The 26,869-nt window shown below is 36.7% G+C and overlaps 1 protein-coding gene across 4 annotated transcripts in view; it reads right to left on the reverse strand.

Annotated features, from left to right (window-relative positions):
* LOC132413448 (C4b-binding protein alpha chain) overlaps window positions 1-26,465 on the reverse strand; it is a 40,651-nt gene extending 14,186 nt beyond the window's left edge. Inside the window, exons 1-7 of one of the 4 annotated variants that reach the window (XM_059995471.1) lie at window positions 26,282-26,464; window positions 21,618-21,765; window positions 17,889-18,040; window positions 16,724-16,909; window positions 15,928-16,027; window positions 4,052-4,137; window positions 3,686-3,880 (exon numbers count right to left, since the gene is read on the reverse strand). In XM_059995471.1, the coding sequence (XP_059851454.1) occupies window positions 3,686-3,880; window positions 4,052-4,137; window positions 15,928-16,027; window positions 16,724-16,909; window positions 17,889-18,006 (685 nt within the window). In that variant the 5' untranslated portion in view covers window positions 18,007-18,040; window positions 21,618-21,765; window positions 26,282-26,464. Of the gene's footprint in view, window positions 1-3,685; window positions 3,881-4,051; window positions 4,138-15,927; window positions 16,028-16,723; window positions 16,910-17,888; window positions 18,053-21,617; window positions 21,766-26,281 lie in introns of all 4 variants that reach the window. The other 3 variants (XM_059995462.1, XM_059995461.1, XM_059995463.1) reach the window with 3 other exon arrangements.
* Window positions 26,466-26,869: the final 404 nt, after the last annotated feature.

Here is a 26,869-nt window from a genome sequence, read left to right on the forward strand (position 1 = left end):
TGTAAATGGACTAAATGGACCAATTAAAAGACATAGGTGGCTGAAAGAATAAAAAAAATTTTAAAGCCCCTTTTATATACTGCCTAAAAGAGACTCATTCTAGAGCTAAACATACACAGACTGAAGGTGAAGGGATGGAAAAAGATACTCCATGCAAATGAAAACAACAGGAAAGCTGGGATAGCAATACTCATATCAGACCAAAGAGACTTTAAAACAAATACTATAACAAAAGACAAAGAAGGACATTACTTAATAATAAAGGGTCAATCTAAGAAGAGGATATAACATTTATAGATATCAATGCACCCAACGTAGAAACACCTAAATACAATATATTAAACAAATGTTCACAAACACAAAGGGAGAAACTGATAGTAATGCAATACTAGTGTGCGTATATGCATAGAATATACACTGCATATATGCATGGAATCAAATAATGTTAGGGCTTTCTAAAGGAACAAGTCCAATTGTCTCTCTCAAATGCCTATATAAATGGGCAAGTAACATCTGGCAAAGGGTAGTATGGCCTTGCATCAATGGATAGATCATCAAGACAGAACATTAATAAGGAAATATTGACCTTAAATGACATATTAGATCAGATAGCTTTAATAGATATATACAAAACATTCTATCTAAAAACTGCAGAATACACATTCTCAAGTGCATATAGAACATTCTCCAGAATAGATCACATATTAGGCCACAATACAAGTTTCTATAAATTTAAGAAGATTGAGTTCTCTTTTCCAAACACAATGATATGAAATTGGAAATCAATTATAAGAAGAAAAATGGAAAAATATAAACATATGGAGGCTAAACAACCTGATACTAAACAACCAATCGGTCAATGAAGAAATCAAAAAGAAAATCAAAAAGTACATTGAGAGAAATAAAAATGGAAACACAATTTTCCAAAATCTATGGGTTGCAGCAAAAGCAGTTATAAGAGGGAAGTTCACAGCAATATAGGTCTACATCAAGAAACAAGAATAATCTGAAATAAACGATCAAACTTTACACCTAAAAGACCCAAAAGAATTAGAAAAAAAAAAACCTAAAATTAGTAGGAGAAATGAAATAATAAAAATCACAGTGAAAGTAAATAAAATAATGACTAAAAAATATAGGAAAAAGCAATGAAAAAGAAGAGAGATGGCTCAAACAAACTCAAAAGTAAAAGAGAAGTTACAACTGATATCACAGGCCATTTATGACAAACCCATAGCTAATATCAAAATCAGTCATTAAAAGATGAAAGCTTTTTCTCAAAGATTAAGAATAAGACAAGGATGCCCCCTCTCACTACTTTTATTAACCATAGTATTGGAAGTCCTAGCCACAGCAATCAGACAAGAAAAGAAATAAAAGGAATCCAAATTGGAAGGGAAGGAGTAACTGTCACTATTTGCCAGTGCCATGATACTATATATAGAAAACCTAAAGACTCCACAAAAATAAAACTATTAGAATTAAGAGATGCATTCATTAAAGTTGCAGGATACAAATTTAATATACAGAAATTTGTTTAATTTCTATACACTAATAGCAGACTATCAGAAAGAGAAATAAGAAAACAATCCCATTTACAACTGCATCAAAATGAATAAAATATCTAGGAATAAATTTAAACAAGGAAGTGAAAGTCCTGTACACTGAAAACTACAAAACGTTGATAAAATATATTGAAGATGACACCAGAAAATGGAAACATATAATGTGTTCATAGATTGGAAGAATTAATATTGTTAAAATGTCCATACTACCCAAAGCAATCTACAGATTTATCAATCCCTATCAAAATACCCATGGCATTTATCACAGAACTAGAACAAATAATCCTAAAATCTGTATGGAACTACAAAAGACCTCAAATAGCCAAAGCAATCTTGATAAAGAAGAACAAAGCAAGAGTTATCATGCTCACTGATTTGAAACTATACTGTAAAACTTTAGTAATCAAAACAGTATGGTCCTGGAACAAAAACAGACACACAGATCAATGGAACAAAACAGAGAGCCCAGAAATAAACGCTTATATGGTCAATTTTTCTAGGATAAAGGAGGCAAGAGCATACAGTGGGGAAAAGACAGACTCTTCAGTAAATAGTGTTGGGAAAACTGGACAGCTACATGCAAAAGAATGAAACTAGACCACTTTCTTACACCATATACAAAAATAACTTCAAAATCGATTAAATATTTAAATGTAAGACCTGAAACTATAAACTCCTAGAAGAAAACATAGTCAGTGACCTCTTTAACATTAGTCTTATCAGTATTTTTTTAGTTGGATCTGTCTCCTCAGGCATGGGCAACAAAAGCAAAAAAAAAAAAAAAAAAAAAATGGGACTGCATCAAACCAAAAAGCTTTCACACAGCAAATGAAACCAACAGCAAAACAAAAAAGCAACCTACTGAATGGGAGAAGATATTTGAAAATGATATATCTAATAAGGGCTAATGTCTAAAATCCATAAAGAACTCATACAAATCAATATAAAAAATCTGATTAAAAAATGGACAGAGGACCTGAATAGACATTTTTTTCAAAAAAGACATACAGATAGCCAACAGGCACGTTAAAAGATGTTCAACATCACTAATCACCAGGGAAATGCAAATCAAAACCACAATGAGATACCACCTCACATGTGTCAGAATGGCTATTATCAAAAAGACAAGAAATAAAAACCGTTGGCAAGGATGCGGATAAAGAAAGAACACTTGTGCACCATTGATGGGAATGTAAATTGGTATAGCCACTATGGAAAACAGTATGGAGTGTCCTCAAAAAATTAAAAATAGGACTACCATACAATCCAGGAATTTCATTCCTTACTATTTAACTGGAGAAAACAAAAACACTAATTTGAAAAGATATATGTGACCCCAATGTTCATTGAAGCATTATTTACAATAGCCAAGATATGGAAGCAACCACAATGTCCATCAATAGATGTATGGATGAAGAAGATGTGCCATATATATATATATATGCCATAAAAAAAGAATAAAATCTTGCCATTTGCAATAACATGGATGGAATTAGAGGGTATTACGCTAAATGAAATGTCAGGCAGAGAAAGACAAATACATGACTTCAATTATGTGTGGAATCTAAAACAAAACAAACAAACATAAAACAGAAACAAACTCATAGATACAGAGAACAAATTGTTGGTCACCACAAGGAAGGGAAGTGGCGGGGGGAAGGGGGTGCAGAGCAAAATAGATGAAGGGAATTAAGGGGTACAAACTTTCAGCTATAAAATAAATACATCTCAAGATGTAACATACAGCATAAAGAATATGGTCAATAATATTGTAATAGTGTTAAGGTGATAGATGGTAACCAGATTTGTGGTGATCATTTTGTACTGTATAAGAATATCAAATCACTGTGTAGTATACCTGAAACTAATATAATATTGTGAGTCAATTATATTGATACTTTAATTTAAAAAAAACCTTTTACTTCACAAAGCCAATGAGATATCAGTGTTATTTATTACCACATACTGGTACTTCATGCATAAGCATCAGTTTACCAAAAAAATACTGCATCATTGCAATAATTAGTTTGTCTTTGAATCATTTCACTTCCCCCAATACATTTACCTTCCTTTTTCTTTTAAACAAAAAATTCAAACCAAAATTCATCATTATGACTTACTTTTACAAATAGGAGGGCTTGGATTCCAGACACCTATTGTCTTATTTTCCAGTCTGCAAGAAATGGAGGCTGTGCCTAACATTGAGAAGTCAGGGTCACAGCTGTAGGTGACAGAAGAGCCATAAGTGTAGAAGTCTTCATCTCCACCATTGTGCTTCCCATTGCTGATGGCTGGAGGAGGCTCACACTTGACAACTGAGATGAGTGAGTGAAGAGGAAGAAATAATTAGGGAAAGCATCCTTACAAATCTAACATTCATGATGCAAATTCTAATGAAGGGTATAAGAAGCAGCAAAGATGCACAGGAGTTTTATTACGTAACATGGTTTAGGTTTAGAGGCAAGTCAAAAAAAGTCTTTACTTACTTTCGCAACGGGGGAGAGGATCACTCCAGCCAACTCCTTTATCTTGGATCTCACAAAAACTAGTGGCTGAGCCAATTAAGATATACCTGAGTAAGATAGGATCAAAGATTTTAATGGAATTATTCCTACTATAAATTAAGTTGAATAAACGAGTCTGAACAAATGGATTTATTACTCAATATTAAAAATGAAGAAATAATGTTTTTTCAGGTAACATTTCCTATTGAGAACTCCATTTTGTAAAATGTTATCACTGCAATGAGATGTGTGTGTTCACTTGTTCTTTTATTCTGTAATCTATTATTGGACGCTGACTAGATATCAGGCATGGAGTTCATTCAGAGCTCAAGCAGGACAATGTAGAGTAAAAGACTCATTTGAGTGTGTTCTGCAATTTTCTTTGGATGAGTGTACCAGCCAGATAACTGGCGCCAAACTCTCTTGTCCTCTGCTTTGTCACCTCCTGACGTCCAGATGCTTGCCCTCTCTCATACACCATTAACTCCCACTTCATGACCCCCCATTTCTATGGCACTTGACAAGTCCTAAGCTTTCTTCAGTTTGTTTTATTACCCCATATGAGTTACGGTAACAGAAAAAAAAAAAAGCATCATTAGTACAATTTCAAATTGTACTATTATCAAGGAATAAACCTATAATGTGACTGAACACTAATATAAATGTTACCTTCAGCAATCTAAGAGGTCCTGAAATTTATTTACTAATAACTTTTTAATGATAATTTAATAGTAATTTTAATAAGGTAAACTACAATAAGAATTAAGCATTTCTTTATCTTGAAATTTCTTAAAAATGTAATTTTTCTAACCTAGCCAGGAAATCAAGTGAAAAGTGTTGTTTTTGGTTATTCCAATAGGAACACTTTGGTGTTCCAACAGGATGTTAGTTCTGAATCTTCTCACTTTCCCTCTTGGAAGCCATACACAGTAAGGGAAACATGAGAAAATCAAACAAAATGAAACAAAAATATCCAAAAAGTGGAGAAAAAATGTTAGATATAGATGACAAGCATAGAAGAATCAACATATACTTAATTGGACAACCTGAAGAAGGAACACAAAACAGAACAAAATAGCTATCTTTAGATATATTTCTGGTAAATGTTACAGAAATAAAGTAATATTTTAATCTACATTTTAAAATTGTACATCATATAGCAATGAAAAATTGAACCAAATTGTCCATATCAAAACAACTAAGGGTAGGATTACTAGATTTAAAAGGTACAGAATATCTTTGGACAGCCAAGCAAAGGCTAAGTCACATATAAGAGTAAAAAACCCAGAGTTCTCTAAAGCAACATCCTCCAGAAAAACAGACACAGCAATATCTATAAGATATTCAAGAAAAGAAAGTATGAGCCAAGGACTTTATATCCAGCCACATTATCTTTTAAATAGCAAAGCCTCAGACAGTATTTAAAACTGCAATAATTCAACAGTAATTTTCACTCAGAGACTTTTCCTTTGAAATCACCAGAGGACAAACTATAGCCAACCCAGAGATTACAGGAGAAACTAGCAAAAACAAAAACAAAAAACAACTGATAGTGAGTACTGAGCATGCAGATCTAAGACAAAAAGGTGTGGTTAAGAGTGACTGAATGAAATATAAATGTTATGTGCTCTGACAAGCTGAGATGATATAATTAACAAAAATAGGAGATCCACCAGAGGACAGACAGCAGAAGCAAGAAGAACTACAATCCTGCAGCCTGCGGAACAAAAACCACATTCACAGAAAGATAGACAAGATGAAAAGGCAGAGGACTATGTACCAGATGAAGAAACAAGATAAAACCCCAGAAAAACAACTAAATGAAGTGGAGATAGGCAACCTTCCAGAAAGAGAGTTCAGAATAATGATGGTGAAGATGATCCAGGACCTCAGAAAAACAATGGAGGCAAAGATCAAGAAGATGCAAGAAATGTTTAACAAAGACCTAGAAGAATTAAAGAACAAACAAACAGAGATGAACAATACAATTCCTGAAATGAAAACTACACTAGAAGGAATCAATAGCAGAATAACTGAGGCAGAAGAATGGATATGTGACCTGGAAGACAGAATGTTGGAATTCACTGCTGCGGAACGGAATAAAGAAAACAGAATGAAAAGAAATGAAGACAGCCTAAGAGACCTCTGGGACAACATTAAACACAACAACATGCACATTATAGGGGTCCCAGAAGGAGAAGAGAGAGAGAAAGGACCCAAGAAAATATTTGAAGAGATTATAGTCGAAAACTTCCCTAACATGGAAAAGGAAATAGCCACCCAATCTGGGAAGCACAGCAAGTCCCATACAGGATAAACCCAAGGAGAAACACGCTGAGACACATAGTAATCAAATTGGCAAAAATTAAAGACAAAGAAAAATTATTGAAAGCAGCAAGGGAAAAATGACAAATAAAATACAAGGGAACTCCCATAAGTTTAACAGCTGATTTCTCAAAAGAAACTCTACAAGCCAGAAGGAAGTGACATGATATACTTAAAGTGATGAAAGGGAAGAACCTACAACCAAGATTACTCTACCAGCAAGGATCTCATTCAGATTCAATGGAGAAATCAAAAGCTTTACAGACAAGCAAAAGCTAAGAGAATTCAGCACCACCAAACCATCTCTACAACAAATGCTAAAGGAGCTTCTCTGAGTGGGAAACACAGAGAAGAAAAGGACCTGCAAAGAGTTAGTTTGATCTGTTTAGGATTACACAGTTTGTGTTAGAACCAGAAGTGTAGTTTACTGATTTAAATTTAAATGCTTTTTCTATTCAGTCCTTCTGTATTGCCAAAACTGGCACATTCTTCACTATGTCAATATAGCTTATCTTTACTCATTTAAAAACCAGCACATATATCTATATGAGATATAGATATATAGATACATGGATATAGATATCATTCCTTGTCCAAATATATATTAAAAACCTTTTCATCTTAAAAGAATGAAACACCTACAAAATTGTGGTTTCATTACAGATGCATGAAATGCAGGATATTAAAATTCTTTTAATGTAGGATAACTTTTAACCACACTCATTTTTTCTCTTCTTTCTCTATAATTATTTATTTCCCTTACTATGTATACTTAAGCATTGCTTTCGAATAATCCTAAGAGATTATGGGACACTAAGATAGGCTGTAACTTTCAATTTTGTCAGTTTGAGCCCTTCCAATCCCAAAGGTCATTTTAAGCCTATTTACTATTTAATATAAAATTACTTGGCTTTCTCAATGCAAAGTGATTGTTGAGTTTAATTGTAATATATAAACAATTTAGGCCATTTCATCTTGGTAATATATCTTGAGAACAAAAAGCCATGATGTATTCATGGAGTAAGAGTCTAGAGTTACAGCCTTGTTGTTGCAGTCTGCAATCACTATGTTTAGAATAACCTCTGTGTGCAAAAAAAAAATCTTTAAGCCACAGGTCCTGAGTTGGGGGGCGTATAGTGGTGGTAGGATGAAATGGAAATAGTCCATATGGTTTCTGCTCTCATAGAACTTTCTAAGTGATTTCACAGTTGGTCTAGTGCTCTTTAGTATCTTTCCTTAATAAGTAAATGCCTATAAATAAAATGGATAATTGTAAAAAAAAGAAAAGGAGATGAGGGACAGAGTGGAAAAAAACCAAACTCATTGATTGCCTCATCTGTAAGAGCTGGAAGTAAAATCAAGCTATAGACATATATAAGTACTTAACATTAATGTTGAATACAAAGCAAACACTAAGATAATACAAATGACATAAATTTACTGGTAGAAAAGACAGAGGGGTGGGGAGGGAAGGAGAGAGTACAAGATAAGTTTACTGTAACTTATAACAAGGAACAAGTTTAAAAATAAAGACAGAAATAAAGAAGGTATTTAAAGGTATATATAATTATATAAAGGTATATAATAATTATATACAGGTAACCACTAGAATCAAAATTTGAACTCTCCTAAATATATATATATATATATATATATATATATAACTGCACATATATACATATAGTACAAAATATGAAATAATATGAGAAAATTAAACCTATAAGTATCACTAATATCAATAAATGTAATTGGACTTGTCTCCTTTTGAAAGAAAAAGACCTTTTAGTTGCAACAAAATTCGACTCTATGTTGTATACAGGAGACAAATCTAAAAGTACCTCAGATAGGTTAAAAACAAAAGGAGGGGCAAAGTTATATAAAGCAAATGCAAACAAAAAGAAAATAAGGGATACTGGTTTTAATATCCTATGAACTGGACATCAGAATCAAGATCCTTAAATTACACAAAACGGGCATATTATGGTGTTAAAGATTTTGCTTTGCAGTGAAGAGCTATAAATATTTATGTACCAAAAAATGTAGTAGCAATTTTAACAAAAAAAATACATGGGTCGGGGCTTCCCTGGTGGCGCAGTGGTTGAGAGTCCGCCTGTCGATGCAGGAGACACAGGTTCGTGCCCCGGTCCGGGAAGATCCCACGTGCCACGGAGCGGCTGGGCCTGTGGGCCATGGCCGCTGAGCCTGCGCGTCCAGAGCCTGTGCTCCGCAACGGGAGAGGCCACAGCAGTGAGAGGCCCGCGTACCGAAAAAAAAAAAAGTTCAGGTGATCCCATTACGCAAGGAACCACGATCAGATGAAGTGGTTACTGAGGGTAAAGTGGATATGGAATGAGTAATAGAAGCAGGTAGTTATAAATACTAACTACAACCACATGACCAGTTGCAGAAATAAGAACCATAATAGTTATAAACATTTCTTTCTTATTTTCATATGAATAGATTTGGTCTAAATTAAATTTTTTCTCTTTATTTTTTCATTCCTCTAACATCTAAACAAGATGCGTTAATAGTAGTTTAGCTTATATCTCAGTATTTAAATTACAGGATATCAAAGGGGAGGTATGACTTTGCTTAAAGAGGATCGTCTTTGGGGGAGAGAGTTAGCATGTTTTCAGTTTTATGAGGTATAGTTGCATTATGTAAGTTGGAAGCATAATTTTGCCATTGCTTTTATCTGGAAGTTAAGCTAAGTATGGTTAAAACAAGTGTGTATAAATACCAAATTTGACAAGGGATGGACCCTGGTAGATTCAAATTATGTCAACTTAACTAAGCAGAAATTACTTTTTCCAGAATTTTCTTCCATGCATAGCGCCAAGTTAGTGTTGTCCATAAGAGACGATGGAAGTGAATTAATACCCAAGTTCTGTATATGCTTGAAAGATCAGAGCAGAGCACAAGACGTGACTGCAGTTCACACATATTGTTGCTTCTCTGTGCTATCACCTTGTTGGCATTGGGCACAGCCAGGACTACAGCAAACCCAGCTCCTGGAGGATGTCCTCCTTCATGTACTCCAACTCCTGATCCAAGTACATTAGCACTGTGGGGAAGGGCAACAGCTTCTACAAGACATACCCATCTTTGAAGCTGAAGGCTAAGAGGCAGTGAAAGAACAACGTGAACCCCAGTCAGTACTCATGGGTGTACTCTAATCCCTACTGTGACTTCCAGTCTATACTCCACTCAACCATGTGGGTCCCATTTTGGTTTTGCATCTCCCACTTCACATTCACCTTCCCTTTTTGACTGCCTGCCCTGCGGACCTCAGGCCACGTTAGCAAACATAGAAGAAACAGCCTCCTCTACACTGTTTCACCAGCTGCCAGTACTGTATCAAGTCAGATTCCTGTAGTAAATCCCTTATTTTATATTTATGTATATATAACCCTAACCCTAACCCTCACTGGTTGGTTTTTTTATATACATTTATATATGAAACAGATATAATATTATTTATATTTCTCTGAATGAGTCCTGACTAATATAACTAACTGATATAAATAGACAAGAAAAATAAATTAAAATAAAAGAACCATAAAAAATGGAAAGTAAGAGGTAAAATAATCACTATTTGCAGAGGATATGATTGCAAACTGGGTAATCCCAAGAGAATTCAACTGTAAGACTATTATAAATAATAAAAGAATTCAGAAAGTTAACATGCAGAAATCAATAGTGTATATATATATATATATATATAAAATGTTAGAATATTTAATGGACGAAAAGACCCAATTTAAAATAGCAAAAATAAAATGCCTAGGTTTAAACACTTCAAGAAATGCAAAATCTATGTTAAGATAATGTTGAAACATTCCTGAAGAAACAAGAGAAAAACACTAAAATGAATGGGGCAGAACATGCCACCCCAAAATAGCCCACTTTGGCATCAGGATTATTTTCAGCTAAAGACACCTGAAAATCAGCAGATGCAAGAAGAGGTTCCTGACCTCCCCTTTTCTTCCTGAAAGCAGATCAAACTCCCAAGTGAAAGATGCCTTTTCTATACCAGGAGGAAAGAACATTTTTGTCACCAGAGATGGAGTATTGATTTCACAGAGAAATCTGTACTGAAGGCCTTGTTAAAAATAATGCTTATCTCCCTTTAGCCTCCCTATATATTTTGATACTTTTCCACAACTACTATTCTTTCACCAATTTAATATAGAAGCACTTAGGCCTAACCACTTTGAGGTTCTTCATTTTCCTGTGAAGGCTCCCATGTACGTAAAAGTAAGATTGATATACTTTTCTCCTATTAATCTATGTTAATTTAATTCTCAAGCCTAGCCAGAGACCCTAAGAGGGCAAAGGGAAAGTTTTCCCTTCCCTACAGTAACATATTCTTGTCTAGGGAGACTCAACATTAAAAAAAAAAAAAAAAAAAAAAAATCGGGCTTCCCTGGTGGCGCAGTGGCTGGGAGTCCGCCTGCCGATGCAGCGGACATGAGTTCGTGCCCCGGTCTGGGAAGATCCCACATGCCGCGGAGCGGCTGGGCGTGTGAGCCATGGCTGCTGAGCCTGCGCGTCCGGAGCCTGTGCTCCGCAATGGGAGAGGCCACAAGAGTGAGAGGCCCGTGTACTGCAAAAAAAAAAAAAATCTATTCTCCTAAAATTAAGTTAAAAGCTAATCCAACACTGATTTTTTTTCTTTTATTCTAATTTAATTTAATCTATTTTTTATACAGCAGGTTCTTATTAGTTATCCATTTTATACATATTAGTGTATATATGTCAATCCTAATCTCCCAATTCATCACACTACCACCACCCCCGACCAGTTTCCCCCCTTGGTATCCATACGTTTGTTCTCTACATCTGTGTCTCTATTTCTGCCCTGCAAACCAGTTCATCTATACCATTTTTCTAGGTTCCACATATATGCATTAATAAGTGATATTAGTTTTTCTCTTTCTGACTTATTTCACTCTGTATGACAGTCTCTAGGTCCATCCATGCCTCTACAAATGACCCACTTTTGTTCCTTTTTATGGCTGAGTAATATTCCATTGTATATATGTACCACATCTTCTTTATCCATTCATCTGTTGATGAGCATTTAGGTTGCTTCCATGACCTGGCTATTGTAAATAGTGCTGCAATGAACACTGGGGTGCATATGTCTTTATGAATTATGGTATTCTCTGGGTATATGCCCAGTAGTGGGATTGCTGGGTCATATGGTAATTCTATTTTTAGTTTTTTATGGAAGCTCCATAATGTTCTCCATAGTGGCTGTATCAATTTACATTCCCACAAACAGTGCAAGAGGGTTCCCTTTTCTCCACACCATCTCCAGCATTTCTTGTTGGCAGATTTTCTGATGATGCCCATTCTAACTGGTGTGAGGTGATACTTCATTGTAGTTTTGATTTGGATTTCTCTAATAATTAGTGATGCTGAGCAGCTTTTCATGTGCTTCTCGGCCATCTGTATGTCCTCTTTGGAGAAGTGTCTATTTATGTCTTCTGCCACTTTTTTTATTGGGTTGTTTGTTTTTTTAATATTGAACTGCATGAGCTGTTTACATATTTTGGAGATTAATCCTTTGTCTGTTGATTCGTTTGTAAATATTTTCTCCCATTCTGAGGGTTGTCTTTTTGTCTTGATTATGGTTTCCTTTGCTGTGCAAAAGCTTTGAAGTTTCATAGGTCCCATTTGTTTATTTTTGTTTTTATTTCCATTTCTCTAGGAGGTGGATCAAAAAAGATCTTGCTGTGATTTATGTCAAAGAGTGTTCTTCCTATGTTTTCCTATAAGAGTTTTATAGTGTCTGGTCCCACATTTAGGTCTCAAATCCATTTTGAGTTTATTTTTGTGTATGGTGTTAGGGAGTGTTCTAATTTCATTCTTTTACATGTAGCTGTCCAGTTTTCTCAGCACCACTTATTGAAGAGGCTGTCCTTTCTCCACTGTACATTACTGCCTCCTTTGTCATAGATTAGTTGACCATGGGTGCGTGGGTTTATCTCTGGGCTTTCTATCCTCTTCCATTGATCAATATTTCGGTTTTTGTGCCAGTACCATATTGTCTTGATCACTGCAGCTTTGTAATATAGTCTAAAGTCAGGAAGTCTGATTCCTCCAGCTCCATTTTTTTCCCTCAAGATTGCTTTGACTGTTCGGGGTCTTTTGTGTCTCCATACAAATTTTAAGACTTTTTGTTCTAGTTCTGTAAAAAATGCCGTTGGTAATTTGATAGGAATTGCACTAAATCTGTAGATTGCTTTGGGTAGTACAGTCATCTTCACAATATTGATTCTTCCAATCCAAGAACATGGTATGTCTCTCCATCTGTTGGTATCATCTTTAATTTCTTTCATCAGTGTCTTATAGCTTTCTGCATCCAGATCTTTTGTCTCCCAAGGTAGGTTTATTCCTAGGTATTTTATTCTTTTTGTTGTAATGGTAAATGGGATTTTTTCCTTAATTTCTCTTTCTGATTTTTCATCATAAGTGTATAGGAATGCAAGGGATTACTGTGCATTAATTTTGTATCTTGCAAACTTACCAAATTCATTGATTAGCTCTAGAAGTTTTCTGGTGGCATCTTTAGGGTTCTCTATGTAGAGTATCATGTCATCTGCAAACAGTGGCAGTTTTACTTCTTCTTTTCCAATTTGTATTCCTTTTATTTCTTTTCCTTCTCTGATTGCCGTGGCTAGGACTTCCAAAACTATGTTGAATAATAGTGGCGAGAGTGGACATCCTTGTCTATTTCTGACCTTCTAGGAAATGCTTTCAGTTTTTCACCATTGAGAATGATGTTTGCTGTGAGTTTGTCATATATGGCCTTTATTATGTTGAGGTAGGTTCCCTCTATGCCCACTTTCTGGAGAGTTTTTATCATAAATGGGTGTTAAATTTTGTCAAAAGCTTTTTCTGCATCTATTGAGATGATCATATGGTTTTTCTTCTTCAGTTTGTTAATATGGTGTATCACATTGATTGATTTTCATATATTGAAGAATCCTTGTATCCCTGAGATAAATCCCACTTGGTCATGGTGTATGATCCTTTTAATGTGTTGTTGGATTCTGTTTGCTAGTATCTTGTTGAGAATTTTTGCATCTATATTCATCAGTGACATTAGTTTGTAATTTTCTTTTTTTGTAGTATTTTTGTCTGGTTTGGTTATCAGGGTGATGGTGGCCTCATAGAATGAGTTTGGGAGTGTTCCTTCCTCTGCAGGTTTTTGGAAGAGTTTGAGAAGGATGGGTGTTAGCTCTTCTCTAAATGTTTGATAGAATTCATCTGTGAAACCATCTGGTTCTGGACTTTTGTTTGTTGGAAGATTTTTAATCATAGTTTCAATTTCAGTGCTTGTGATTGGTCTGTTCATATTTTCTATTTCTTCCTGGTTCAGTCTTGGAAGTTTATACCTTTCTAAGAATTTGTCCATTTCTTCCAGGTTGTCCATTTTATTGGCATAGAGTTGCTTGTAGTAGTCTCTTAGGATGCTTTGTATTTCTGCGGTGTCTGTTGTAACTTCTCCTTTTTCATTTCTAATTTTATTGATTTGAGTCCTCTCCCTCTTTTTCTTGATGAGCCTGGCTAATGGTTTATCAATTTAGTTTATCTTCTCAAAGAACCAGCTTTTAGTTTTATTGATCCTTGCTATTGTTTTCTTTGTTCTATATCATTTTTTCTGCTCTGATCTTTATTTCTTTTCTTCTGCTAACTTTGGGTTTTGTTTGTTCTTCTTTCTCTAGCTCCTTTAGGTGTAATGTTAGACTGTTTATTTGAAATTTTTCTTGTTTCTTGATGTAGGCTTGTATTGCTATAAGCTTCCCTCTTAGAACTGCTTTTGCTGCATACCACAGGTTTTGGATCGTTGTTTTTTCATTGTAATTTGTCTCTAAGTATTTTTTGATTTCCTCTTTGATTTCTTCAGTGATCTCTTGTTTATTTAGCAATGTATTGTTTAGCCTCCATGTCCAACACTGATTTTTAAATATGCCTAACTTTAAAGTTCACATAGAAAAATATACAAATACATATTGTCAGGAAAATCCTAGAAAAGAAAGGTAATAAGATAGGACTACCCATATTATTATTAAACTATATTATAAAACATCAGTAAGTAGATGACTGTGAAATGTGTATATTAATGTATAGGCAAAACAACAGCATTGAATAGAAAGTCCAGAAATAAACCCAGATATATATAAGAATTTCATATAGTATCAAAAAACACTCTCCTATCAGTAAATTGAAGATAGACTTTTTAATAAATAATGTATGGATAATAGGAAAGCCATATGGAAAAATACAGACTGGGACATGTACCTCATACCGTATACTCTATAATGACTCCAAATGGATCAAAGCTTTAAATATTAATAAATATGAAAGCATAAAAAGTAGTAGAAGAAATCTAGGCAAATAGTTCAAAATCTTGTATTTGGGAAGACCTTTTAAATTAAGACCTGAAATTCAGAAGCCTTTTTAAAAGGAAGACTGATAAATTTGACAACATAAAGAAATTTCTCTTCAAGAAAAAACGTACCAAAGCCAAGTCAAAAGAAAACTAATATACTTGAGGGAAAAGTTGCAGCTCATATCAGAAACAAGGTCTAAACCCTAATACACATAGATTCATGTGAATATGTGTATGTATATAGCTTAGAAATTAAGAATAAAATGGTCAACAGGTTAATAGAAAAAAGAGGCAAAGTACATGCCAAGTAATTCACAAATATTTATTCACAATAAGTGTAAACATCTCTTGAACATATTAAAATATGCTCAATTTTACTCAGAATAAGTGAAGTATACATTTAAACTATAGTAAGATTTCATTGTTACCTCCAAAATAGGAAATTTTTCAAAATTTTTACAAGGTTTGAAAGTTTGACAGCACACTTAGTTGGAAAGTTTATGGAGAGACAGACATTTGTATACTCTGTAAAACCATGTTACTCCTACAGAGAGCAATTTGGAAATAACTTTCAAATTTTCAAATATATGTATTCTTTGACCCAGGAATCCCATCTTGGGAATTTACCCTACAGATATGACTTATATGTACAAGGTTATGTATTAGAGCATAGTTTAGAACAGCAAAAGATTGGAAATATTCATGGATCCATCAAAGAGATTATTAATCCATGATACATCACACAATAAAATTCTATGCAGTTGTAAAAGGGAATTAATGAGAGACCTCTCTATGCACAAACATAGAGATATCTCCTGTTTATATTGGTAAGTAAAAAATAAAGCAAGATTCAAAAACTACTTTTCTTATTGGAAAGGTGCAAAATAAAAATATATACTAATTTCTTAGCTTGTATATGTAAAAGTAAACACTGAAAAGGTACATAAGAAGCCAGTAAAGGTGGATCCCTGTTTAAGGATGGAAAGGAATGGTGCAATGGCAATGGACTGGAAGTGAGAATTCTCAATGTATTCCTTTTTACATCTTTTTTTAATATATGAATACATTAGCTATTTTTTAAAAATTAATTTAAAAGAAAAGTATCGTCTCTAGCTTGCCTCTCACTCACCCTTCTGAACAGCTGAATTTTATTTGTGATCCAAAAGAGTAATCTGTCTTAGCTGTCACTTGCCCGTTAAGTAATTCTCCTGGGTTTCCGCATCGTTTCTCTGAGAGAAAAATTAAAATGATGATTAGTGATTACATGTACTCATGGATATGGCATTAGAAAAGAGAGCTGATGGATCACTGTGGTAATAAAGTCTATGGCCCAGGATTTAACACACTGACCAGGGAGCTAAGCTCCATTCTACATCTCCAGTGTGTACTTTGAACTTAAGCCACTCAAAATGCATGTCCTTGGTCACAAAAGAAACAAAAAAAGTATAGATTGTGTGTGTATACCCCTACTACTGGAAAAACATCACAGAATTTATTCTCAACTAAGTGAATCACAGCATCTTCTTCCAAACACAGCATATATTTGGGGTGAGGTTTCTTTGAAAACTGCATTGCCATTTTCTAGCAACATAACTTTTTATAATTTTATAGAGTGAATCTAGTTTTCAACGTACTAAAATTGCATTTGTAGTTCACTTCCAAAAAAAATTTCTTACTGAATATATTGTAAAGGATAGACATTTTCCAATGCAACTAGGTGGCTCCCAATTTTTTTGTTTTATTCATTTGTTTGTTTATGTTTTTCAAAAAGTGGCACACATGTGTACATTGAAATCAGTAACTGACAAACCGAATTGTTTCTTAGTGACCCAAGACACTCATTTGCATTCATAAAGCTTAGTTCCTGAGATAAATTTGCAAAGAAGTAAAAAGCACAAATAAGAAAAATAAATGTTCATACTTACTGACACAGAATTCCCTGTATTTCCAACTGCCTGTTGAGTCACAGGTAACACCATGACTTCTTGAACTTGTCCTACTGTAGCCAGGGCGGCAGCTGTATTTCAGAGTAGTTCCAGTTTCGAACTCTGTCTCATTCAACTCATTTATTGGAGAAGCAAATTGTAAATAAGGTGGAGGACCACAATTGCCTGGACACCAAAATGACAAAACACCAAAAGTTATAGCTTGGGACACAGCATCTTAAAATTTCAGTAGCATTACTTTAGAGCAGGAACCATTCTTTTCTCCTCTAATCAAGAAAAATAGTAACTCCTATTATCCCCACTGTTCAGTGAATCCAGTGAATAATTAGTAATACATGTTTGTTGATTAATGACAATGATCCTGATAAAAGCCATAAATTTTTCACCCCTTCTCTCCTGTAAATGAGATGATTTAACTTAAAAGGATGGCAGACATGATTTCATCAGCCTATCAGTTTCCCCATATCTGCTGACTCAGATATATCCATGCAAATCCAGAAGTCCTACAATTTCCTTCAACAGAAACATTATTTCATTAATAATAACATTATGTAACATAGGTTGACTCAGGGAACAGAAACTGGGTGGCTGGGAGAAGGATGAGAATAACATTTCTCATTTGTACTCTTTTGTACCCTTTGGATTTTGAGTGATCTGAAGGGAGACGTATAGAGCCCTTGAAGCATAAAAATCTTCATCCTGCTTTGCCTGCAAGAATGAAATATAGGGCTGATTTACCTTTCAGGAGCCACAGTAGAATAATATACTTCCCCTGTCCATTCTGGATAAACCTACAGACAGTGAAGATTGTTTAGTCAGGCTGACAGATAATACAGATTTGTTTCAAGTCTTGGTTGGGGACAAATAGTTTTGGAAATTCCTGGAGAAGAAATTCTAACGGAAAATGTCTATAAAATGGACTCTTTTATGGGTAAAGCAAATTCCCCTTATATTCTAAATAATTCCAAATCCCCTTAAGTTCAGAATTCCAAGTAAATTCCAAACTTCTGATCAAATAAACCCTTTGTTGCTGAAGCTGGATTTCTGCTAAAAGCTTAATCAGCTCTCCGCTAGTCTTGAAAGTGAATGAGTAGATGATCTTGAATGTTTGTTGACAATCTGAACTTGTCTCCCTATTACTCACCAAGAACAGTAGCCAACAGAGCAGCAACCACGGTCACTTGGAACAGAATTGGATCAGAGACTCTCCAGGGCCCAGAGAAAGGCCAAGATGCCATTGTCCCCTTTCTATGAAGGATCATAACTGGAGCTCTCTGTTGCTTCGCTGACACTTTTCTGCTGAAAGAACTCAATTTAATAAACAATCATTGAATTCCTGTTTGTCATAAAGCACTAGGATCAATACTATGGGATCCATGTCTTGAAGAAATTACAGCCTAGAGTGAAAGAAAAGATAGGTGCATAAATGTTACAACACAAAACAGTGGGTGTTAACCTCTGCAGAAGCACTCTGCTCTTAAGAGAGATTAATTCCAAGTGGAGAGATGGTAGGTGGCTGAATCTGAGTCAGGTATGCTGTAAATGTTAGAAAATGGATGCAGGGCAAATTGGGGGAGCAGTAGATAACACTACAATTTGGCTGCAAAGTAAGGTGTTGGAGATGGTTGTTAAGTAGGAGGCAGCTCATAGGTGTGTCTGAATGGGTTGTAAGGGCCAAGGTTAGGAACTTATGGACACTATTCTTTCGGGAGTAAGAGCCATTGTTTGTTGTTTAGATTTTGGTTTTGCTTTATTTGTTTTTAATATGTCCTTAGAGTGACACATTATTGTGCTTTAAGATCACTAGAGTGGATGCATACATGATAGATTGAAGTGAACAGAGAGGAGAAATGGAGGGGTTGATTAAGAAGACAATTGTGATTGGCCAGGTGAGCCACAAAGATGATCTGACCAAGGAAACAGCAGAGGAGTTAGAGAAAAGGAAACAAATGTAAAACAAAACAAAACAGGACTTGCCTGGTGGCGCAGTGGTTAAGAATCCTCCTGCCAACACAGGGGACACGGACTAGATCCCTGGTCCAGGAAGATCCCACATGCCACAGAGCAACTAAGCCCGTGCATCACAACTACTGAGCCCATGCTCTAGAGCCTGCGAGCCATAACTACTGAGCCCGTGTGCCACAACTACGGAAGCCCGTGTGCCTAGAGCCCATGCTCCACAACAAGAGAAGCCACCACAATGAGAAGCCTGCACACCACAAAGAAGAGTAGCCCCCACTTGCCGCAACTAGAGAAAGCCCACACGCAGCAACAAAGACCAAATGCAGCCAAAAATATTTTTTTAATTAAAATAATAATAGTTCAAAAATTTTTTTAAAGCAGAAAATGATAAGATAGAGAAAAAGAGTTGGATCAGTATGTATAACATTGGGAGTTCCTCATGACAACTGTCAACCAAGGCAATAAACCAAGCAATTTGCAGTTTTGGAAAAAAATCGTTTTATCTATAGATATAGATATATGTAGATATATATAGATATATAAACAAAAATAAAAATATATGGGACAAATGTACTTTCATTACTTAATCAGACTATTTAAAGACATATTTAAAGCAAAATCATGAAGGATGTTTTTCTCTTCACCACACTCCTGTTCCCGTTGGAAATAAACAGTATACCTTAAATTTACATTAGAAATAGTCTCTGTCCTCAAAGGAATATATGAAGTTAAGTCCCAATGAAATACTAAATTTCATCTTTTATTCTGATATTTCTGTTAGATCCACACGATTCTTACGCTCCACATGTGTCCATAATTCATACTAATTGCATATCCATTTAGATAAAGGGAGTCCCCTCAATATTTCCCTCAAAGATGTTTCTGTCCCAAACTGAGGGGAAAAAAGTTCATAGTGGCCCTTCACACTATGTGTAGGGCCCCAACTTCTTCATTGAGCAAGGACTCATCTAAACTTATCTTTCTAAAACTCAGTTCTCACATTCAGTCCTCCACCTGCTGTCAGTTGTGGGCAACTCCACCCCACGTACATCCTATCCCATGAGCTCTGGACACGGTCACTAGAACAATTCCACCAAAAAATAAGTTTAACCTGTTGAACAATTTATCAAATACGTTGGTTACTAAAAATATGTTTGCAGAATTTGTACTGAATGAATTGAGAAGAGCCAGGACCAGGGTTCTGAGCCCCTTTCTTGTTTCCCCCTCTCTCTTTTCCTAATACCTCCATCCTGATCTCTAGTCTCTACTCCTTCTGTGCTAGCAGTCTCATGAGACTGGAGACAGTTGCAGGTAACAAAAATACTGAAAATGCTGCTTCAAAGAACATATTCATTCGCTATGTTCAAAAAGAATATTTATAATCATTGAATGTATTCAAAATGAATATATCTTAGAACAACATTAAGTAAATTGATAATGTGATAAATTCAACAGATCGATTTCAGTGAACTGATCCTTCAGGAATGGGCATTCACCAAACTGGTTTCCAATGATTAACTTTTTAGTTATAATCCAGCTGGTCTGGACACCCTGGATCCCTGACATTTCCAAACACTTTCTTACCTCCTACCCCTGCCCGTATCATCTTCCCTCTCACACTTTCCTCTTTAATTCCTACTTATTGTAGCCGTCCCTTCTCCAATGTCCCCTCCTATCCTCCAGACCAGACTCTAACTTCCAATTACAATTGAGTGTTTATAACTCTGATTCTGACTTGGCTTAACTGACATCTGAAGTCTGTCTTCCCCACTGGACCATAAGTTCCTTGAAGTCAGAAGGTGAGCTCTTAATCATGCCCTACATGGTATCTAGCGCCGTGCCTCATTCAAAGTGCTCAATAAATGTTTGTTGAATTTACACTCAAAAGCACCTAGTGCTAAAATATGTTTTAAAGAAAAATAACACCGTTCCATATCTATTCTTACAGTGTTTGCTGTGTCAAGGTCAGATTTTAGCTGATTTTTTAAAAAGGCACATCTTGGGCTTCCCTGGTGGCGCGGTGGTTGAGAGTCCGCCTGCCGATGCAGGGGACATGGGTTCGTGCCCTGGTCCAGGAAGATCCCACATGCCGCGGAGCAGCTGGGCCCGTGAGCCATGGCCGCTGAGCCTGCGCGTCTGGAGCCTGTGCTCCGCAACGGGAGAGGCCACAACAGTGAGAGGCCCGAGTACCACAAAAAAAAAAAAAAAAGGCACATCTTAATAAGAACAGACCCTAGCGATTTTACTCTCGGCTATTCCCCATCCTTAACCCGAAGTTATCATATCATCAACCATAAAACATAGGATAGTAAGGAGGGAAGGAATAAACAAACACCACAGGTTATGACAGGAGCGAAAAGGCAGCCACACGTACAGACCCTACCCTGCGGTGAGGGATTTACATCACGCAGTCTTGTAACAGGGCCACAGACACAGTGCTGGGGACACAGCAGGATAGTGTGTGGCCAGACCCTGGGCATGGAATCAGACCCAGGCCATGCAGGTTCAAAGCTGGTTCCACCACATGGGAACTGTGTACCCATGGGCAAGATACTCAGCCCTCTAAGCTCCTCTAAGCTTCAATTTCCTTTTTCATAAAATAAAAATAACTACACATGTCTCCCAGAATTGATGAGAGGGCTTGGTTTGGAGCATGGACAGCACATAGTAAATATTCATGAGAAACGTTAAGGAAAAGGGTGACAGAACTGGTGTCGGAAGGTGATTCTGACAGAATGAGAACTCCTAGAGTCAAAACATCATCATGATAATGATATAAAATTATAATGGCTGCAATTCCAGGGAACTTTAGCTAAGCCCTGGTGAAGAGGAAAACACGCTGGACTTGGGGCAGAAGTCTTGGTCAGGTCTTCACTGTGGCCCGTGATAACAGTGAAACCCAGTGCCGCACCCAGAGCAGCAAAGCTGGCACCCACGGCAGGGTCCGTCCTGGGCTTATTCTTCCCTCATCAGGATGTCTTCCTGTAAGGAACTCATCCACCCCATGACTTTGACCATCATCCATGAATCACTCACAGACCTCTGGGCCCCGTTGTCTCCTGTAAGTGCAGAAACATACATGTTCCATAAACTCTATTGTTAATAAAAAATCTTACTCTGGGGCTTCCCTGGTGGCGCAGTGGTTGAGAGTCCGCCTGCCGATGCAGGGGACGCGGGTTCGTGCCCCGGTCTGGGAAGATCCCACATGCCGCGGAGCAGCTGGGCCCGTGAGCCATGGCCGCTGAACCTGCGCGTCCGGAGCCTGTGCTCCACAGCGGGAGAGGCCACAACAGTGAGAGGCCCGCGTACCGCAAAAAAAAAAAAAAAAAAAAAAAAAAACCTTACTCTGCCCTATTACTTACCACATGTCAATTTTGAGCCATTCAGGCCTGCCTCCTTTACTTTTGTTAATCATTAGAAAATTCCTGTGCTGAGCCTCATGACTGTGGATCTTTCTAAAAGTCGGTGAAAGAAATTTCAGCAAAATAAGAAGGAATTTTTTTCTCTTCCCCTGAAGCTACAGAAAAGCAGATATCTACATCATAAAATTGACCTGCAAATGTTATATCTAACAAAGGAGATTGTTTCTCTACCACTTGAGCATAGTCTTCAACCCTGGAAAAGTCTATAATTCTGACTGGTTATCTTAGCAAATTATTTTTTGTCTTGGATAATATTTAAATTAACTATTCTGTTTTTGAAAGTTATAAATACTTGTGAGTTTTCTTTGCAAATCCAAAAATAAATTGTTACACTTTCTTCTTCACTTAAAATCCTGAATGTAAATTAAAACTTTTGACTGTTGGATTTCTTTTTTTTTTTTTTAATTTCAGCTTTATTGAGACATACTTAAATTGTAAGATACTTAAAGTGTACATCATGGTGATTTGACAAGCGTATACATTATGAAAGGATTTCCCCCTGCTCCCCCATCTAATTAATTAACACATCCATCACATCACATATTTATCTTTTTCCCCCAGTTTCATTGAAAAATAATTGGCATACATCATTGCATAAGTTTAAGTTGTACAGCATGAAGATTTGATTTACACATATTATGAAATGATTACCATAATAGGTCCAGCAAACCTCTATCTTCTCATATAGATACAATAAAAAGAAAACAAAGAGGACTTCCCTGGTGGTCCAGCATTTAAGACTTCTCCTTCCAATGCAGGGGATGTGGGTTCGCGCCCTGGTTGGGGAACTAAGATCCCACATGCCCTGGGGCAACCACCCGGAGCCCGAGCACCACAGCTAGAGAGCCCACGTGCTGCAACTACTGAGCCCACACTCCACAACAAAGATGCCCCATGCAGCAACTAAGACAAAGATCCCCCGTGCAGCAACTAAGACCCAATGCAGTCAAATAAATATATATATATATATTTTATTTAAATGTAGTAACACTTAAAATTTAAAAAAAGAAAACAAAGAAAATAAAAAGGAGAAATTTTTCCTTGTGATGAGAACTCATGATTAATTCTCAACAACTTTCCTATATATCATGCAGCAGTGTTAGCTGTAGTCATCATGTTGTACATTGCATGCCTAGCACTTATTTATCTCATAAGTGGAAGCTTGTACCTTTTGACCACATTCTTCCAATTCCTCCCCCCACCCCACCCCCACCCTCCACCTCTGGTAACAACAAGTCTCTTTCTATAAATTTGTTCTGGGTTTTTTGTTGTTGTTGTTTGTTTGTTTTAGATTCCACATAGAAGCGTATCTTCTTTTTTTTTTCTGGAAATAACATTTAAGTTCTACTCTCCTAGCAAATTTCAATTGTACAATACAGTGTTATCACCATGTTTAACATTAAATCCTCAAATCTTCTTCATCTTATAGCTGAAAACTTATATCCCTTTACCAACCTCTCCATGTTTCTCCCACCCCCCAGTTCCTGACAACCACTTCTTAGATTTCTTATTTAAGCAAAAACCAAACCAAAACAAAAACCCTTTTTCAAAATTTGTTATAATACGACTCAAGGTTCAGCTCAGTATTTCCAACTGCTTCATTTGTATCTCCCAGGCACCTTGAATCCAACATATCCCAAACTAAACACACTATCTTCCTTTCAACACTGCTTCACCTTTGCTTTCTGTCTCAGCCAAGGTAATAATCACCATCCAGTCTCCCAGACTAGAAACCTGAATCATCCTAGCCTCCTCTCGCTTGCCACCTTTCCATATTCAGAGTCACCAAGTCTTGTCCCATTGGCTGTAGCAACGCGAGAATCTGTCATTCTCTCTTATACCCACTTCCATAGTCCTGGTTTATGTTCTCCTAGTTCCCTTCACCCCAGCCTCCACCACAGCAAAAGCCTTCAACAACTGTAAGCCACCTTCCATGTTGATGCAGTTATATTCCTAAAAAGCAATTTACTTAAAAATATCCATGGTCCCCAATTCTCTAGGTCCCCACAACTCTCCCAACTCTCCCTCTACTTCTGCTCACTTAAAACATTGTGCTTCAACCACATGTAAGTGCTTACCTTTCCCAAAACATATCCTGGAACTTTCTAAACACCTTCAAGCATTATCGTATGATGTCTCTTGTGCATGAATACTCTTACCTCCAGCCTCCCCGTGATGCACTATCCAGATCAAATGCCACCTCCTTGGTGAAGAACTGCCCAACCCTCTCCTCAGGAAATATCAGTCTCTGCTATGCTTCCCTAATACTTTGCTGATACCTTCATTGTAACACCACACTGTATTGTAACTATTCACTTTTGCCTCTTGCAGTAGATTATAGGTCCCTTGGAGACAAAGAGGGTGTTTATTCAGCCTTCCACTTTCTAACCCAATATTAACTGGCATAATAATAGTTATCCAATAAACGTGAAATAAATGAAATTTAATTTTGTTTTATCTTCAGAGTGAGAATGAATAAATGAAATTTAATTTTGTTTTACCTTCAGAGTGAGAATGACTAAATACCTACTGAGGACCAAATGAAATAATATGTAGGAAGTGCTTTATAAATTTTGAAGAGATGATTCAGTGATTCGACTTCCCTTACTAGTTCTCAGGATGTGCAGTGGCTCAGTGGGCCAGGTGTAGCATTTACAATTCATCATCACGACCCACTGTGGTCCTTCAGCAGAGCCTGCATAGGACTCAGCAAACCACAGAGTATGGAGATGGAGCCTAGGACTTGTGAGCTGAGGAGACCTGAATTTGAGTCCCAGCAATACCAGTCAATTTCTATGACCTTGAAGAAGCTACATCAGCTCCTCAGATCTCAGTTTCTCACCCTTAAAATGATGACATTAAACTTGGATTATCTTTCTATTCCCTACAAACCCTAGAATTCTGTAATTGCCCACTGAAAATCTAAGACTTCCCTAGCAAATGCCCTCTTATTTCAATGACATCATTACCTTTTAAATTCATATAGAAATGAAACCAGCTCAAGAACTATAGTCACCATGGAGGGTCTCTTATGAAAAATACCATTGGCACTTGCCGAGGCAGTACAATTTGAGAGGCTCTGGGAAAATCCTCAGCCTCCAAATTCCTCCTCCCATTAGAGATTACTTTTTAAGTTAATGTATTTATTTTATCTAAACTCCCTTTTTAAAAATTCAGATACCTCTGGAAAGAATTAATTTTTCTCCAATCTCAGATGGAGTGTCTCCTGACTTACACCTGCACTCTCAATCACATAACTTTCAGACTCCAGAAAGAACTTGCTTCCACAAAATTCTCTTCTTTCCTAGAATTTCTTTATCTCTCTATCAGCTCCTTCCTTCTGTACCCATATTATATTCAAATGTATCTCTACACTTAATACAAAACTTCTTTGATGCTTCTTCCTCTTCTGGGCACTCTACTTTGTATTCTCCTTTAGTACTACATTTAGGGACAGAACAGGAGTCAGCAAAGAGAAGGGTGGTTGAAGAATTAAAACTAAAACCAGAGAAGTATTACGTCTTGCTCAACCAAGGGAGAAGGGAATTTCAAGAAGTGAAGTTAATCAACATTGCCAGATTCAAAAAGTGAGGGAGAGAAAGGAGATGAGGGCAATAAAGGCTTCTAGCTTCAGAAACTAACTGGAGGCTGACCAATATCCTCCTTGTGATTAAATCTAAAGGTCTTTGCTATCAGTGGTGGAGGAGATGTAGAGGGGTTAATAAAATCTCTAAAGGAAATTGCACCAATTTTCAGAATGTAGACTCTGAAAACCAGGTCTCCTGTGACTCTCTTTGGGACATCTGGCTTACATCCTGCCTCAGCTGCCCTACGTGGAGAGGTAGTAAAGGATTAACAAACAAACACACTCAACTTTTAGATGCAATAATAAGAGCAACTTCTTACTTCTTTTTTGCTTCAGTGTATTTTATTAGCATGCATTATTATTCCCCTATTTATAATAGAAAATTGAGGCTCAGTAGGGGTTAAAAGTACTTTCCAAGTCACACTGTCCCCTAATGCAGTATCCCTGAAAAGATTTCTGTTGAAAACACCCCCAAGTTTGGTCTCTGCATTATCCTTCTAATCTTGTATTCCTTAAAGGGCCAAACTACCAGCCTTTCCCCCAAGGTGCCCTGGATACTCCACCTACCTGCAGGTAGCCGAGGAAGAAGACTCTGTCATCGTGCCTTGGGTAGTGTGTAAGTGAGGAAAACTGCTTTGTTCTGTAATAGGCTTAGTTCCTCCCCAGATAAGAGTTTACCAGAGCACCCTGAAGCTGGCTAGTAATTGCTCCACCAAAAAGTCCCTGAATTCCAGCCATGTGGTTGGCTGTTCAGGGATGGCCAAATATAAATGGATGGGCAGAGACTCCCTACTGGCTCAGTGAATGATTAACAGCATAAGTAAAGCAACCGTGTTTATCTAATCACCTTCCTCTTCACTAGCCCTCTTTCTTGATAACATGTCGCAATTGTTTACTTTCTCCTGTGCCAACCATTTCCCCTAAGTGGAAAGGTAATATAAATTTGACGCCAGAATTCTTTTTTTTCTTTTTATAAACAAAAGAGGGTTATACAAGATGCAAACCAGCTAGCCTGGAAACCTTAGATACTGCAGGGTTCAGACTAGGTCCACAAAAATGATCCACTTTCTGTGATTCTAGGTCCAGCAGGCTTTCCTTGGGTTCAGGGACAGATGACCTTCCCCTGTACTGGTCTCCATCCCACTCCAAGAAAGT

Source organism: Delphinus delphis, chromosome 1, assembly GCF_949987515.2.
Source record: "Delphinus delphis chromosome 1, mDelDel1.2, whole genome shotgun sequence".
Taxonomy (NCBI): domain Eukaryota; kingdom Metazoa; phylum Chordata; class Mammalia; order Artiodactyla; family Delphinidae; genus Delphinus; species Delphinus delphis.